General features: G+C 41.5%; 1 protein-coding gene across 2 annotated transcripts in view; it reads right to left on the bottom strand.

Moving 5' to 3' along the window:
• Window positions 1-203: 203 nt before the first annotated feature.
• LOC139757454 (acyl-coenzyme A diphosphatase NUDT19-like) overlaps window positions 204-13,943 on the bottom strand; it is a 182,476-nt gene continuing 168,736 nt past the window's right edge. For both annotated transcript variants that reach the window (XM_071677981.1, XM_071677980.1), the window contains exon 7: window positions 204-3,770. In XM_071677981.1, the coding sequence (XP_071534082.1) occupies window positions 3,556-3,770 (215 nt within the window). In that variant the 3' untranslated portion in view covers window positions 204-3,555. The remainder of the gene's footprint in view (window positions 3,771-13,943) is intronic.

Raw genomic sequence — 13,943 nt, forward strand, 5'->3', positions numbered from 1 at the left:
TCTATTCCTTGCACTCCTTTCACCCTCATGTAAATTCAGGCTACGATCGGTCAAAATCTTTTTCATCCATCCTTGCAACTCCAATTTGGTCTCCCGCTTCTTGTTCCCTACAAGTCTGACACACATATATACTCTTTGTCAATCTTTCCTCACTCATTCTCTCCATGTGTCTAATCCGTTTCAACACACCCTCTCCTGCTCTCTCAACCACACTCTTTTTATTACCACACATCTCTCTTACCCTTTCATTACTTACTCGATCAAACCATCTCACACCACATATTGTCCTGAAACATTTCATTTCCAATACATCCATCCTCCTCCGCAAAACTCTATCTATAGCCCATGTCTTGCAATCATATAACATTGTTGGAACTACTATTCCTTCAAACATACCCATTTTGGCTCTCTGAGATAACGCTCTCCCCTTCCACACATTTTTCAACGCACCCAGAAAATTTGCCCCCTCCCCCATCCTATGACTCTTTTCTGCTTCCATCCGGTGCTAAGTCCACTCCCAGATATTTAAAACACTTCATTTCCTCTAGTTTTTCTCCATTCAAACTTACCTCCCAATTAACTTGCTCCTCAACCCCACTGAACCTGATAACCTTGCTCTTTCATCTTCTGCAAAGCTTTCACTACCTCTTTCTGTTTACCAAACCATTCTCCCTGACTTCGCACAACAACCCGACCAAAACACCCTATATCTGCCACTCTATCATCAAACACATTCAACAAACCTTCAAAATACTCACTCCATCTCCTCACTTCATCACTACTTGTTATTACCTCTCCATTTGCCCCCTTCACCGATGTTCCCATTTGTTCTCTTGTCTTACGCATGTTACTTACCTCCTTCCAAAACATCTTTATATTCTCCCTAAAATTTGATGACACTCTCTCACCCCAACTCTCACTTGCCCTCTTTTTCACTTCTAGCACCTTTCTCTTGACCTCCTGCTGCTTTCTTTTATATATCTTTTTCTTTTTATACATCATTTGCACTGCTTCCCTGCAAAAACCATCCAAATACCTCTCTCTCCTCTTTCACTAACAATCTTTCTGCTTCATCCCACCACTCACTACCCTTTCTAATCTGCTCACCTCATACCTTTATCATGCCACGTTCATCTTTTGCACTAGCTATGACTGCTTCCCTAGATACATCCCATTCCTCCCCCACTCCCCTCATGTCATTTGCTCTTACCTTTTGCCATTGTACACTTAATCTCTCCTGGAACTTCCTCACACAAGTCTCCTTTCCAAGCTCACTTACTCTCACCACTCTCTAATCTCCACAAGATAGTGATCAGACATCCCTCCCGCTGCCCCTCTCAGAGCATTTGTATCCAAAAGTCTCTCTTTTACACAACTATCAATTAACATTCCAATAATGCCCTTTGACCATCTCTCCTAATCACATATGTATTCTTATGTATATCTCTTTTTAAACCAGGTATTCCCAATCACCAGTCCTTTTCAGCTAACAAATCCACAAGCTCTTCACCATTTCCATTTACAACACTGAACACCCCATGTATACCAATTTTTCCCTCAACTGCCACATTACTCACCTTTGCATTCAAATCACCCATCACTATAACCCGGTCTCGTGCAACAAAACTACTAACACACTCATTCAGCTGCTCCCAAAAGACTTGCCTCTCATGATCTTTCCTCTTATGCCCAGGTGCATACGCCCAAATAATCACCCATCTCTCTCCATCAACTTTCAGTTATACCCATATCAACCTTTAAACTCAGTAGAAATCCCATAGAAGCACTTAATGCTCCCTTTCATAAAGAAGTGAAGTTGTTGATGAATGGTAAGGATTCTCTCATCAAAATATTTCCATCATTGTCCCCTTCATTGCCATATATGTATGGACTTAGCAAAACACATAAGCCAAACTTTCCAGCAAGACCCATAGTGAGTTCAGTGGGCTCAGTCACATATAAATGATCTAAATGGCTAGTTTCTTTATTAAGAGACCTAGTAGGTAAGATATGAAATTCTAATATCACGAACCATATACATTTAGTTGACAAGTAGAATGATTTCCATATTGATTTTGAATCCAAACTGGTAAGTTTGGATGTTTCATCCTCGTCCACAAAAGTTCCAGTTGATGACCTCAGAATATTTGTTTGAGGTCTTGGATAATATTGATTTACCTGTTTCAAGTTCTGTGTTCAGTGAATTGATAAAATTGAATACAAGGCTGTGTATTTCAATTCAATGGCGAATACTATGCTCAGAAATTACGTATGGCAATGGGTAACCCTCTTTCACCAGTATCATGTAATCTTTACATGGAATTCCTTGAAACAAAATTACTAAGGGATATCTTACCCTCGAAGGCAATATGGTTTAGGTATGTCAATGATGCTCTTTGTATTTGGCCAAAAAAATGAAATTTACAAACATCTCTCCCTTTATTTAACAATTTAGTACCTTCCATCAACTTTACTGTGGAAGTGGAATATAATCAAATGCTACCATTTTTAGATGTTTAGGTTTAGCATATACAGAAAACCCAACAATGTTTGTTCATTAGTATTCAGGTGAACATGACAGAGTTCAGTTATCATCATTCCAGTGTATGTTCCTTAGGGCATTACCTATATGCGGTCTGGCATTTATTGATGATGAGCTCGAGAAAATAAATTCTATTGGATCCAAGTTAAAGTATCCTAGATCTTTCATTCATAAATTCCTCAAGTTGGTAAAGAAATCATTTTATAACAAGAATCTTTTAGTTCTCCCTTTTAGTCATAGTTCTACATTGCTTCCCAGGTTGCTTTGTTTAATAATATTAAAAGTTATGACTACTGTACTGACCGGTGTAATGCTAATTCAATTATCAACTGTAATTGCTTTACCATGAGAAATGTCACTGAATCTTGTATTATCAAATACACAAAGAATTTTAACATTAATCCTAGTGAAGGCCTATACAAACTTGATAACTTTGTCATAGTGAAGGTCTATACAAACTTGATAACTTTGTCATAGGCAAGATTTGTAAACAGTTCCCTTTCAGGTCCACAAAAGAAAAATCTTATGACAGGCATAAGCCAGACCTGACCTCCACCAGCCCGAACACCACCATCCGTTAAAGTTGGTTTACCAATGGCGTCTTAACTACATCTCTTCCTTGCGTATCACCTGACATTCTACGTCTTCTATCTCATTCTTGTATCTCACCTGACGATGTGATCATTAAATAAAAGTGCATTTGGGAACTTCTGTTTCATTTCCCCGTGGTTTTATGCATGTACACATGAACATGTCCATACTTGCTCACTTTCATCCATTCCCGGCGCCACCCCATCCCACAGGAAATGGCATCGCCACCCTCTGTACCAGTGAGGTAGCACCAGGACACAGACGAGAAAAGGCCACATTCGCTCACATTCATTCTCTACCTGTCATGTCTAATGCACTAAAACTACAGCTCCGTAATCACATCCAGGCCCCACAGGTCTTTCCATGGTTTACCCTGGTCATTTCACATGCCCTGGTTCAATCCACTGACATACTTGATTCTGCTAAAACTCTGATTTGCCACATATTGATAAAAAATCAAGGGCTTGAACATGTCCATATTTTGGTACTACATTTACAATAATTCGAATAACATTTCCTTCCAATTCGAACCTGTTTAAATGTGTAGCTGTTTTCTGCAGTTCCTCTAATGTTGACTTTATCTCAATAGCTCCTTGCTCTCCTGAGTAGTCTGGGTGTTCTGGGTACAAATCATCACCTTTAAAAAAAAAGAGAAAATTATATTATATATATACCTATATTTATACTTCATTCATTATACTTTGCCGCTGTCTCCCGTGTAAGCGAGGTAGCGCAAGGAAACAGACAAAAGCATGGCTCAACCCACCCACATACACATTTATATACATACGCGTCCACACACGCACATATACATAACTATGCATTTCATCGTATACATACAGATACATACACAGACATATACATACATACACTTGTACGTAATAAATACTTGCTGCATTTATTCATTCCCATCGCCACCTCGCCACACATGAACTGACAACCCCCTCCCCCTGCATGCGCGCGAGGTAGCGCTAGGAAAACACAACAAAGGCCAAATTCATTCACACTCAGTCTCTAGTTGTCATGTAATAATGCATCGAAACGACAGCTCCCTTTCCACATCCAGGCCCCACAAAACTTTCCATGGTTTACCCCAGACGTTTCATATGCCCTGGTTCAATCCATTGACAGCAAGTGGACCCCGGTGTACCACATCGTTCCAATTCACTCTATTCCTTGAACGACGTTCACCCTCCTGCATCGTCAGGACCCGATCGCTCAAAATCTTTTTCACTCCATCTTTCCACCTCCACTTTGGTCTCCCACTTCTCCTCGTTCCCTCCACCTCTGACACATATATCCTCTTGGTCAATCTTTCCTCACTCATTCTCTCCATGTGACCAAACCATTTCAAAACACCCTCTTCTGCTCTCTCAACCATACTCTTTTTATTACCACACATCTCTCTTACCCTTTCATTACTCACTCGATCAAACCACCTCACAGGACATATTGTCCTCAAACATCTCATTTCCAAAACATCCACCCTCCTCCACACAACCCTATCTATAGCCCACGTCTCGCAACCATATAACATTGTTGGAACCACTATTCCTTCAAACATACCCATTTTTGCTTTCCGAGATAATGTTCTCGCCTTCCACACATTTTCAACCCTCCCAGAACTTTCCGCCCCTCCTCCACCCTATGATCCACTTCCGCTTCCATGGTTCCATCCGCTGCCAGATCCACTCCCAGATATCTAAAACACTTCATTCCTCCAGTTTTTCTCCATTCAAATTTACTTCCCAATTGACTTCTCCCTGAACTCTACTGTACCTAATAACCTTGCTCTTATTCACATTTACTCTCAGCCTTCTTCTTTCACACACTTTACCAAACTCAGTTACCAGCTTCTGCAGTTTCTCACAGGAATCACCCACCAACGCTGTATCATCAGCGAACAACAGCTGACTCACTTCCCAAGCCCTGTCATCCACAAAGGACTGCATACTTGCCCCTCTTTCCAAAACTCTTGCATTCACCTCCCTAACAACCCCATCCGTAAACAAATCAAACAACCATGGAGACATCACGCACCCCTGCCGCAAACCAACATTCACTGAAAACCAATCACTTTCCTCTCTTCCTACTAGTACACAGAACTTACATCCTCGATAAAAACGTTTCACTGCTTCTAACAACTTGTCTCCCACACCATATATCCTTAATACCTTCCACAGAGCGTCTCTAGCAACTCTACCATATGACTTCTCCAGATCCATAAATGCTACATACAAATCCATTTGCTTTTCTAAGTATTTCTTACATACATTCTTCAAAGCAAACACCTGATCCACACATCCTCTACCACTTCTGAAACCACACTGCTCTTCCCCAATCTGATGCTCTGTACATGCCTTCACCCTCTCAATCAATACCCTCCCATATAATTTCCCAGGAATACTCAACAGACTTATACGTCTGTAATTTGAGCACTTACCTTTATCTCCTTTTGTACAATGACACTATGCATGCATATCGCCAATCCTCAGGCACCTCACCATGAATCATACATTCATTAAAGATCCTTACCAACCATTCAACAACACAGTCATCCCCTTTTTTGATAAATTCCACTGCAATACCATCCAAACCTCCTGCCTTGCCAGCTTTCATCTTCCACAAAGCTTTTACTACCTCTTCTCTACTTACCAAATCATTCTCCCTAACCCTGTCACTTCGCACACCATCCTATATCTGCTACTCTATCATCAAACACATTCAACAAACCTTCAAAATACTCACTCCATCTCCTCATATCACCACTACTTGATATCATCTCCCCATTTGCCCCCTTCACCGATGTTCACATTTGTTCTCTTGTCTTACGCACTTTATTTACCTCCTTCCAAAACATCTTTTTATTCTCCCTAAAATTTAACGATACTTTCTCACCACAACTCTCATTTGCCCTCTTTTTCACCTCTTGCACCTTTCTCTTGACCTCCTGCCCCTTTCTTTTATACATCTCGCAGTCATTTGCACTATTTCCCTGCAATACTCCTCCAAATGCCTCTCTTAATCTTAATCTTACTTCTTCATCCCACAACTCACTACCCTTTCCAATCCGTCCACCTCCCACGCTTCTCGTGCCACAAGCATCGTTTGTGCAAGCCATCAATGCTTCCCTAAATACATTCCATTCCTCCCCCACTCCCCTTACCTCCATTGCTCTCAACTTTTTCAATTCGGCATTCAGTCTCTCCTGGTTGCTTCCTCACACAAGTCTCCTTCCCAAGCTCACTTAGTCTCACCACTCTCTTCACCCCAACATTCTCTCTTCTTTTCTGAAAACCTCTACAAATCTTCACCTTCGCCTCCGCAAGATGATGATAAGACATCCCTCCAGTTGCACCTCTCAGCACATTACAATCTAAAAGTCTCTCTTTCGCGCGTCTGTCAATTAACACATAATCCAATAACGCTCTCTGGCCGTCTCTCCTGCTTACATACATATACTTATGTATATCTCTCTTTTTAAACCAGGTATTCCCAATCACCAGTCCTTTTTCGGCACAGAAGTCTAAACGCTCTTCACCATTTCTATTTACAACACTGAACACCCCATGTATACCAATTATTCCCTCAACTGCCACATTACTCACCTTTGCATTCAAATCACCCACCACTATAACCCGGTATCCTGCATCAAAAGTACTAACACACTCACTCAGCTGCTCCCAAATCACTTGCCTCTTTCTTCTCAAAACCAGGTGCATATGCATCAATAATCACCCATCTCTCTCCATCCACTTTCAGTTTTACCCATATCAATCCAGAGTTTACTTTCTTACACTCTTATCACATACTCCCACCACTCATGTTTCAGGAGTAGTGCCAATTCTTTCCTTGCTCTTGTCCTGTCAACAAACGGTGACTTTACTCCCAAGACATTCCTAAACCACTCTTTCCCTTTACCCTTGAGCTTCATTTCACTCAGAGCCAAAACCTCCAGGTTCCTTTCCTCAAACATACTACCTATCTCTCCTTTTTCCTCATCTTGGGTGCATCCACAAACATTTAGACACCCCAATCTGAGCCTTCGAGGAGGATGAGCACTCCCCGCGACTCCTTCTGTTTCCCCTTTTAGAAAGTTGAATACAAGGAGGGGAGGGGTTCTAGTCCTGCGCTCTCGTTCCCTTTAGTCGCCTTCTACGACAAGTAAAGAATGCTTGGGAAGTAGTTTTTCTCCCCTATACCCTGTTAGAAGCAGTGAAAAGTTTTTATCGAGGATGTAAGGCATGTGTACGTGTAGGAAGAGAGGAAAGTGATTGGTTCTCAGTGAATGTAGGTTTGCGGAAGGGGTGTGTGATGTCGCCATGGTTGTTTAATTTGTTTATGGATGGGGTTGTTAGGGAGGTGAATGCAAGAGTTTTGGAAAGTGGGGCAAGTATGAAGTCTGTTGGGGATAAGAGAGCTTGGGAAGTGAGTCAGTTGTTGTTCGCTGATGATACAGCGCTGGTGGCTGATTCATGTGAGAAACTGCAGAAGCTGGTGACTGAGTTTGGTAAAGTGTGTGAAAGAAGAAAGTTAAGAGTAAATGTGAATAAGAGCAAGGTAATTAGGTACAGTAGGGTTGAGGGTCAAGTCAATTGGGAGGTAAGTTTGAATGGAGAAAAACTGTAGGAAGTAAAGTGTTTTAGATATCTGGGAGTGGATCTGGCAGCGGATGGAACCATGGAAGCGGAAATGGATCATAGGGTGGGGGATGGGGCGAAAATCCTGGGAGCCTTGAAGAATGTGTGGAAGTCGAGAACATTATCTCGGAAAGCAAAAATGGGTATGTTTGAAGGAATAGTGGTTCCAACAATGTTGTATGGTTGCGAGGCGTGGGCTATGGATAGAGTTGTGCGCAGGAGGATGGATGTGCTGGAAATGAGATGTTTGAGGACAATGTGTGGTGTGATGTGGTTTGATCGAGTAAGTAACGTAAGGGTAAGAGAGATGTGTGGAAATAAAAAGAGCGTGGTTGAGAGAGCAGAAGAGGGTGTTTTGAAATGGTTTGGGCACAAGGAGAGAATGAGTGAGGAAAGATTGACCAAGAGGATATATGTGTCGGATGTGGAGGGAACGAGAAGTGGGAGACCAAATTGGAGGTGGAAAGATAGAGTGAAAAAGATTTTGTGTGATCGAGGCCTGAACATGCAGGAGGGTGAAAGGAGGGCAAGGAATAGAGTGAATTGGATCGATGTGGTATACCGGGGTTGACGTGCTGTCAGTGGATTGAATCAGGGCATGTGAAGCGTCTGGGGTAAACCATGGAAAGGTGTGTAGGTATTGTATATTTGCGTGTGTGGACGTATGTATATACATGTGTATGGGGTGGGTTGGGCCATTTCTTTCGTCTGTTTCCTTGCGCTACCTCGCAAACGCGGGAGACAGCGACAAAGCAAAAAAAAAAAATATATATATATATATATATATATATATATATATCTTTCTTTCTTTCAAACTATTCGCCATTTCCCGCATTAGCGAGGTAGCGTTAAGAACAGAGGACTGAGCCTTTGAGGGACTACCCTCACCTGGCCCAATTCTCTGTTCCTTCTTTTGGAAAAAAAAAAAAAAAAAAAAAAAAAAAAAAAAAAAACGAGAGGGGAGGATTTCCAGCCCCCCGCTCCCTCCCCTTTTAGTCGCCTTCTACGACACGCAGGGAATACGTGGGAAGTATTCTTGCTCCCCTATCCCCAGGGATAGTATATATATATATATATATATATATATATATATATATTGGAAAGGATCACAATTTTGCGCGTGATCAAGATATTCCTATGAGTCCACGGGGAAAATGAAACACGAAAAGTCTTCGATGTATATCAACTGACTGTTATAATCCTCTCTTGTGTCTCCCCTGATGATGTGATTATTACACGAAAGTGCACTTGGGAACTTTTCGTGTTTCATTTTCCCCGTGGACTCATATGAATATATATATATATATATATATATATATATATATATATATATATATATATATATATATATATATTTTTTTTTTCTTTTTTTTTTTATACTATTTGCTATTTCCCACGTTATCGAGGTAGCGTTAAGAACAGAAAACTGGGCTTTAGAGGGAATATCCTCACCTGACCCCCTTCTCTGTTCCCTCTTTTGGAAAATTAAAAAAAAAAACAAGAAAGGGGAGGATTTCCAGCCACCCGCTCCCTCCCCTTTTAGTCGCCTTCTTCGACACGCAGGGAATACGTGGGAAGTATTCTTTCTCCCCTATCCCCAGGGATAATATATATATATATATATATATATATATATATATATATATATATATATATATATATATATATATATATATACTCCAGTTTGGCTTAAAAGTAACACTGTTGAACTTTAACTAGACAGTATAGCGATAACTATTAGTCCTCATTGAGTAACCCATAATAGTTGTATTGCGCATTGGAGGCTGCGCATTGGAGGCTGCGCATTGGAGGCTGCGCACTGGAGGCTGCGCACTGGAGGCTGGTCACTATCTGGCTGAATGGTTGGTTCAGGTCCTGGTCGAGGGTACTGACTAAATGCTGCCTTTTTCACTTGCATGCCACTTGGGAACTGGGAGATGAATTTGTACTTCCTAAGCACTTTCCGGTCAACAATGTTACTTCCTAAGCACTTTCTGTTCAACAATGTTACTTTTAAGCCAGATTGGAGTCAATTCATTGCTGAGGAGTTGTATGATCATGGAGTGGATCCTGAAGAGAATCATAATATTTGTAGGAATAAAACATACAGGTTTAGGAAGAGGCGACTGCAGAAGGAATTCATGAAAGGCTGGAGATATGCTTTCTCTGTTTAGTAAAAAAGTTTATATAGTGTAATAAATAGATACATGCAAGATGAACTACAATACACTTTCCTTCACATGCAACTGTTAGAACTTAGACCTTGTTTTTATAATGGTATTTTATCCCTGGGGATAGGGGATTAAGAATACTTCCCACGTATTCCCTGCGTGTCGTAGAAGGCGACTAAAAGGGGAGGGAGCGGGGGGCTGGAAATCCTCCCCTCTCGTTTTTTTTTATTTTCCAAAACAAGGAACAGACAAGGGGGCCAGGTAAGAATATTCCCTCTAAGGCCCAGTCCTCTGTTCTTAACGCTACCTCGCTAACGCGGGAAATGGCGAATAGTTTGAGATATATATATATATATATATATATATATATATATATATATATATATATATATATATATATATATATATATATATATATATATATGTATTTTATTATACTTTGTCGTTGTCTCCCGGATTAGCGAGGTAGCGCAAGGAAACAGAAAATATATATATATATATATATATATATATATTCTTTTTCTTTCTTTCAAACTATTCGCCATTTCCCGCGTTAGCGAGGTAGCGTTAAGAACAGAGGACTGGGCCTTGGAGGGAATATCCTCACCTGGCCCCCTTCTCTGTTCCTTGTTTTGGAAAATTATCATTATTATTACACTTTGTCGCTGTCTCCCGCGTTAGCGAGGTAGCGCAAGGAAACAGACGAAAGAATGGCCCAACCCACCCACATGCACATGTATATACATACACGTCCACCCACGCAAATATACATACCTATACATCTCAACGTATACATATATATCCACACACAGACATATACATATATACACATGTACATAATTCATACTGTCTGCCTTTATTCATTCCCATCGCAGCCCCGCCACACGTGGAATAACAACCCCCTCCCCCCTCATATGTGCGAGGTAGCGCTAGGAAAAGACAACGAAGGCCCCATTCGTTCACACTCAGTCTCTACCTGTCATGTAATGATGCACCGAAACCACAGCTCCCTTTCCACATCCAGGCCCCACACAACTTTCCAAGGTTTACCACAGACGCTTCACAAGACTTGGTTCAATCCACTGACAGCACGTCGACCCGGTATACCACATCGTTCCAATTCACTCTATTCCTTACACGCCTTTCACCCTCCTGCATGTTCAGGCCCCAATCACTCAAAATCTTTTTCAATCCATATTTTCACCTCCAATTTGGTCTCCCACTTCTCCTCGTTCCCTCCACCTCTGACACATATATCCTCTTAGTCAATCTTTCCTCACTCATTCTCTCCATGTGACCAAACCATTTCAAAACATCCTCTTCTGCTCTCTCAACCACACTCTTTTTATTTCCACACCTCTCTTTCCCTATTATTACTTACTCGATCAAACCATCTCACACCACATATTGTCCTCAAACATCTCATTTCCAGCACATCCACCCTCCTGCGCACAACTCTATCCATAGCCCACACCTCGCAACCATACAACATTGTTCGAACAACTATTCCTTCAAACATACCCATTTATGCTTTCCGAGATAATGTTCTCGACTTCCACACATTCTTCAAGGCTCCCAGAATTTTCGCACCCTCCACCACCCTATGATCCACTTCCGCTTCCATGGTTCCATCCGCTGCCAGATCCACTCCCAGATATCTAAAACACTTCACTTCCTCCAGTTTTTCTCCATTCAAACTTACCTCACAATTGACTTGACCCTCAACCCTACTATACCTAATAACCTTGCTATTATTCACATTCACTCTTAACCTTCTTCTTTCACACACTTTACCAAACTCAGTCTCCAGCTTCTGCAGTTTCTCACAGGAATCAGCTACCTGCGCTGTATCATCAGCGGACAACAACTGACTCACTTCCCAAGCTTTCTCATCCACAAGAGACTGCAGACTTGCCCCTCTTTCCAAAACTCTTGCATTCACCTCCCTAACAACCCCATCCATAAACGAATTAAACAACCATGGAGACATCACACACCCCTGCCGCAAACCTACATTCACTGAGAACCAATCACTTTCCTCTCTTCCTACACGTACACATGCCTTACATCCTCGATAGAAACTCTTCACTGCTTCTAACAACTTGCCTCCCACACCATATATTCTTAATACCTTCCACAGAGCATCTCTATCAACTCTATCATATGCCTTCTCCAGATCCATAAATGCTACATACAAATCCATTTGCTTTTCTAAGTATTTCTCACATACATTCTTCAAAGCAAACACCTGATCCACACATCCTCTACCACTTCTGAAACCACACTGCTCTTCCCCAATCTGATGCTCTGTACATGCCTTCACCCACTGAATCAATACCCTCCCATATAATTTACCAGGAATACTCAACAAACTTATACCTCTGTAATTTAAGCACTCACTCTTATCCCATTTGCCTTTGTGCAATGGCACTATGCAAGCATTCCATCAATCCTCAGGCACCTGACTATGAATCATGCATACATTAAATAACCTTACCAACCAGTCAACAATACAGTCACCCCCTTTTTTAATAAATTCCACTGCAATACCATCCAAACGCGCTGCCTTGACGGCTTTCATCTTTTGCAAAGCTTTTACTTCCTCTTCTCAGTTTACCAAATCATTTTCCCCATTTTGCACACCGCCTCGACCAAAACACCCTATATCTGCCACTCTATCATCAAACACATTCAACAAACCTCAAAATACTCACTCCACCTCCTTCTCACATCACCACTACTTGTTATCACCTCCCCCTTCACTAAAGTTCCCATTTGCTCCCTTGTCTTACGCACTTTATTTACCTCCTTCCAAAACATCTTTTTATTCTCCCTAAAATTTAATGATACTCTCTCACCCCAACTCTCATTTGCCCTGTTTTTCATCTCTTGCACCTTTCTCTTGACCTCCTGCCTCTTTCTTTTATACATCTCCCACTCTTTTGCATTTCTTCCCTGCAAAAATCGTCCAAATGACTCTCTCTTCTCCTTCACTAATAATCTTACTTCTTCATCCCACCACTCACTATCCTTTCTAATCAACCCACCTCCCACGCTTCTCATGCCACAAGCATCTTTTGCGCAAGCCATCACTGCTTCCCTAAATACATTCCATTCCTTCCCCACTCCCCTTACCTCCTTTGTTCTCACCTTTTTCTATTCTGACCTCAGTCTCTCCTGGTACTTCCTCACACAAGTCTCCTTCCCAAGCTCGCTCACTCACCCCACAAAAGGAGTCACGCGGAGAGTGCTCATCCTCCTCGAAGACTCGGATTGGGGTGTCTAAATGTGTGTGGATGTAACCAAGATTAGAAAAAAGGAGAGATAGGTAGTATGTTTGAGAAAAGGAACCTGGATGTTTTGGCTTTGAGTGAAACGATGCTCAAGGGCAAAGGGGAAGAGTGGTTTGGGAATGTCTTGGGAGTAAAGGCAGTAGTTAGTGAGAGGGCAAAAGGAGGGGAAGGAGAAGCACTACTCCTGAAACAGGAGTGCTGGGAGTATGTGATAGAGTGTAAGAAAGTAAACTCTAGATTAATATGAGAACTGAAACTGGATGGAGAGAGATTAGTGATTATTGGTTCATATGCACCTGGGCATGAGAAGAAAGATCATGAGAGGCAAGTGTTTTTGGGAGCAGCTTAGTGAATGTGTTAGTAGTTTTGATGCACGAGACCGGGTTATAGTGATGGGTGATTTGAATGCAAAGGTGAGTAATGTGACAGTTGAGGGAATAATTGTTGTACATGGGGTGTTCAGTGTTGTAAATGGAAATAGTGAAGAGCTTGTAGATTTATGTGCTGAAAAAGGACTGGTGATTGGGAATACCTGGTTTAAAAAGAGTGATATACATAAGTATACGTATGTAAAAAGGAGAGTTGGGCAGAGAGCGTTATTAGATTACGTGTTAAGTGATAGGTGCGCGAAAGAGAGACTTTTGGATGTTAATGTGCTGAGAGGTGCAACTTGAGGGATGTCTGATCATTATATTGTGGAGGCGAA

The sequence above is a fragment of the Panulirus ornatus genome, chromosome 26 (genome assembly GCF_036320965.1).
Source record: "Panulirus ornatus isolate Po-2019 chromosome 26, ASM3632096v1, whole genome shotgun sequence".
Classification (NCBI taxonomy): Eukaryota; Metazoa; Arthropoda; class Malacostraca; order Decapoda; family Palinuridae; genus Panulirus; species Panulirus ornatus.